This window comes from Fukomys damarensis, unplaced genomic scaffold (assembly GCF_012274545.1).
Source record: "Fukomys damarensis isolate Sample0158 unplaced genomic scaffold, DMR_v1.0_HiC HiC_scaffold_39, whole genome shotgun sequence".
Taxonomy (NCBI): Eukaryota; Metazoa; Chordata; class Mammalia; order Rodentia; family Bathyergidae; genus Fukomys; species Fukomys damarensis.
This window is the reverse complement of record NW_022900951.1, coordinates 127763479-127767994: the sequence shown is the minus strand read 5'-3', so window position 1 is coordinate 127767994 and position 4516 is coordinate 127763479. Positions and strand designations below refer to the sequence as shown.

General features: G+C 54.7%; 1 protein-coding gene across 1 annotated transcript in view; it reads left to right on the top strand.

Annotated features, from left to right (window-relative positions):
• Ubl4a (ubiquitin like 4A) overlaps positions 1-2059 on the top strand; it is a 2718-nt gene extending 659 nt beyond the window's left edge. The window contains exons 2-4 of the mRNA XM_010638823.3: positions 12-117; positions 346-554; positions 650-2059. Of these exons, the coding sequence (XP_010637125.1) occupies positions 12-117; positions 346-554; positions 650-760 (426 nt within the window). The 3' untranslated portion in view covers positions 761-2059. The remainder of the gene's footprint in view (positions 1-11; positions 118-345; positions 555-649) is intronic.
• Positions 2060-4516: the final 2457 nt, after the last annotated feature.

The window sequence follows — 4516 nt, the reverse complement described above, 5'->3', positions numbered from 1 at the left end:
CCCCCGGCCAGGTGCCCGAGGATGAGTCGGTGGCCACAGTGAAGCAACTGGTCTCCGAGAAGCTGAATGTCCCTGTGCGCCAGCAGCGGCTGCTGTTCAAGGGCAAGGCCCTAGCAGGTACCCAGAGAGGAGGTGCCCGGGAGCCCCACCGGAAGCCAGGGGACCGGCTGTGCGGGGTGTCCAGGAAGCAGCGCGATGGATCCGAGCTCTAAGGATGGTGGCCCAAGTCACCACCACCACCAGATGCCACTGCCCCACCTGGCTGCTGGAGGGAGGCTGGTGTGTGGTTTCCCAGGCCACCCCCACAGCTGTAGGTAAGGGACCCCACTCATCTTTCTTTGGCAGATGGGAAACGACTGTCAGATTACAGCATCGGGCCCAATTCTAAGCTCAACCTGGTGGTGAAACCTCTGGAGAAGGTGCTACTGGAAGAAGGGGGTGCCCGGATTGGGGCCGAGCCCCCGCCTACGCCTGTCTGGCAGCTGGTCTCTAAAGTCCTGGCCCACCACTTCAGTGCCGCAGATGCCAGCAGGGTCCTGGAACAACTCCAGAGGGTGAGGAGGCTCCCTTGCCACTGCCAGCCCCTGACCTGTCACAGCCTGCCCCTCCCTGCCAGCACCCCCAAATCCTCCTGGCCTTCTCTCCTCAGGATTATGACAGGTCCTTGAGCCGCCTGACGCTGGATGACATTGAACGCTTGGCCAGCCGCTTCCTGCACCCCGAAGGGACTGAGGCTCTAGAGAAGGGGTTCTCCAAATAGCATTCCCAGATGTCGGGGAGGAGCCCGAGGCCAGACCACAGCTGCATGTTGCATTAAATGTGTTCTCATGTTGCAGTTTGGCTCCTGATAATAACAGCTGGTGTGTGCCCAGCTCTCGCTAGGTGTCTGGCGCCTCTCACGGCCCTTCGACCTGGTTCTCTCCCACCCCGCAGCAGAGGTGAGATGGCACAGCGGAGGGGCCCAGCAGCGACCTGAAGTGCCTGGCATGAGGAAGAGCGGTGCGCTGTGGGCAGGGAGGGTGGGCTTCAGCACGCCGTGTCTACACTGTGTGACCCTCCCAGGCCTACAGGGAAATGGGTGGCCGCTGCTGCCCAGTGCAGTCTCCTGACCTCTGCTGCGTCTGGCAGAGCCCTTGGCAAACCTCCTCGAAGGCTAGGTGCCAGCCACCCTGTGTCCCCTTGGCCACTGCAGTCCGTGTAGCACGTCTTGATGAAGGAGCAATGATCCAGGGGCCGGGGAGTTGAAAGTCACACAGCCTTGTGGCATGACTTGGAGCAAGTTACTGTACCATTTGGGTTGCCAACCATCGAATCTGTGCAGTGAGAGCCACTCCTTCAGCCTGAGTCTCTTTCTGTCCTCCCTCCCCGCCCAGGGTGGGAAGTCTGCGGAGACCTTCGACCTTGTGTTCAGTGACAAAGCAAAGCCAAATGTGAAGCCATAGCCAAGCATGGGCTGGACAGGGGGTGTCCCGGCTCTTCTCTGGACCCCTTGCTCGGCTTCTCCTCCTAGAAGTGGGTGCTTCTCACCTCTTTGGCAGGCAGATGACTCAGCAAGACAGCATGGCGCCTGGCACTTCCCCCACCTTGTGCATCCACTTAGCAGGGACTCTCACTGTCTTCAAGGGACACTGGGCGCTAGGAGGGGGCACCGATGCCAGTGCTCTCATCACGCCAGTCCCTTGGAGGAGGCTGGGAAGGTGACAGACCTGCTGGGGATATGCGGCAGGGACCCACTGAGGTTGTGTAGCACGTGATGCTGTTTCTTTGCAGTCAGGGAATGTGTTCTGAGAAGAACACTAAAGGTGTGCATGTGTGGGAAACTGAGCCACAAAGAACTCTGTTGTTGAGACAGCTTTTGGTTGCTAGTAATCGGCTTAACAAACTTCTGGCGACCCACAGCAGATGAACAATTTGACAAGATTCCCAGTTTCTTCCACCTCCCTCTACTTTCTCCAGTTCCTACTTTGTCCCAGGCACCGCCTCCAAGGAGCACTTGTTTCTGTAGTGTAGCTTCTGTCTCACACACCCCAGCAAATAAATGCTATCGTTTCACTGGTCACACTGGCTTGTGTGTACGATCATTCTGGTGGCTGGGGAGTGGAAGGCAAGAGGAAGGCGGGAGGGCTGCTAGGGGCCCTGGGCAGCAGGCTCCCACAAGGAGCTGCCCAGGTTCAGCGATGCACACTATAATCCTGGGACTTAGGCTGAGACAGGAAGATCATGAGTTCCAGGCCAGCCTGGGCTACAGGGCTACTGAAGAAAAAGACACTTCAACCTTTGACAGGGAGTCACTGCCCTGTTCAAAGAGAGAGAAACCCTAGACAAGGTTTTTTCTTCCGATACTGGAGACTGAACCCAGGGCCTTCACACTGAGCTATATCCCTAGCCCATTCATGAGCTGGGGCTGCACAGGCTGGGCTTGAATTTAGGATCCTCCCACCTCCACCTCCCAGTGCTGGGTTTCCAGGCATGGGCCACTATGCTCTGTGTAGACATGGTTATTTTTTTGGTACCGGGGATCAAACTCAGGACCTTGTGCTTGTGAGACTGGTGGTGGCACCACTGAGCTACATCCCCAGCCCTACACATGGTTTTTGAGTCTTGCCCATCCTGGGGCCTGTGCACAGACGCAGGTCCCGCTGTGTCTAAACAGCACAGCTGGTCATCATGCCACAAGGTTGGGACAGGGATGCCATGGAGGGGCCCCCAGTGTGATGCTGAGGGCAAATGTGGGAGCCTGGGAGGGGCAGATATGCAGGAGAGGCCGGTGTGGTGCTGCTGCCATGGAAGGGTGTGGCTGCACAGCTGGACACAGGGCTTGGAGCCTGAGACCCGGCTAGACCTGCGGACTGAAGAGGAAAGGGCACGGGTGTGTGCTGGGCACCTTATGCTTGATGTGGGTGTCAGTCACAGGCTCCTCTCTTGTCCCCCCTCGACCAGGTGCCACATGCTAGGACACCAAGGGACTAGTACAGGAACTGGGCATGGTCCAGTCCCCAAGCCTGACCCAGGGTGGCCATGCTGCTGTTCCCAGAGAGGCCCTCAGAGCTCTGCAGACAGCTCAGGAGCTCACCCAGGAAAGGGGCACGAGAGGAGGGGTAGCATGGAGGGGAGGAGGAGGTGGTGGGAGGCCACAGCACAGTCGGGAGTGGACTTTCAGGTGGACAGTGAGGCTAACAGGGCACATGGTGCCACTATGAGAGGGAGCCATTGGATGACAGGCCAGAAAATGAGGGAAAAGGTGGTGGCACTAGTGACAGGATCTTTGTTCCAGCCCAAATGTCCACCCTCAGGTGGTTCCAGTCTGCCCACAGCCCCTGCCCCTCAGGACAGTCCCAAGCCCCAGGGATGTGAAGTGACCACACTAACACCAGGAGATAGCAGTGTAAGGGACGACCCTGCTCAAGCAGGCAATGGTATTTACAAACCAAGATCTGGCTAGGCATGGTGGTGCATGCCTGTCATCCCAGCACTTGGAAGGCTGAGGCAGGAGGATCTCCGAGTTTAAGGCCAGCCTGGGCTACACAGTGCATTCAAAGCCAGTCTGCACTAAATAGTGAGACCCTGTCTCAAACAACAACAAACAAACAAAATTAAAAGGAAAGCAAGCTCAGTGTGCAGGATGTGCTCACTGCTCCTGGACCCTGTCAATGCACAGAGCCTGGAAACACGAGGAGCCTTGAGATCACAAGTTCAGACTAAAACTCCCAATTTTCACTCAGTGTCACAGTTCCTTTGCACCTTCATGCCACAGTGACAATTCCAGATTGTGACATGGATATATTTACTCATTTCATCTACCAAATGGTCTCTCTCAGAGAAATAGCTTCACACTCACCTCATCCCTGTCATTATCAACACCTATGCTAAAGAATGAAGCTAATTTCTGATTTTAGAATATAACCCACAGAGAGAGTATACTAGGGAAAGTGAATTTAAAATGTACCTCATTGGCTCAGCAAGGTGGAACACACCTATAATCCCAGCATTCAGGAGGCTGAGACAGGAGGATCACAAGTTCAAGACCAGTCTGGAGAAATTAGTAACACCATCTCAAAAACAAACATACAGGGCCTGGGATTTAGTTCAGTGGTTCCACCGCCTGCCTCACAAGTACAAGGGCCCAAGTTTGATCCCCAGTACCAAAAAATGAAAAACATAAAAAATAAACATGCATTTATTTATTTTTGAGACAGGGTCTCACTCTGTTATTCAGAGTGGACATGAACTCACTATGTAGCTAAGGCTGGTCTTGAACTCGTGACAATCCTCCTGCCTCGACCTCCAATCTGCCTCTCAAAAGTAAACATTTCTAAAAGGCTGAGAATGATGTTCAGTGACAGAGTGTTTGCCTAGCATACAGAAGATGCTGGGTTTGATCAATCCTGAGGAGGAGGGAAGAATATAGGGCAATCTCAGCTCTGAGAGAAGCTGAGGCAGAATGATTGCAAGTTTAAGTCCCACAACTTACTGGGGCAACTTACTGGCAAGAGCCTATCTCAAAAAAAAAAAAAAA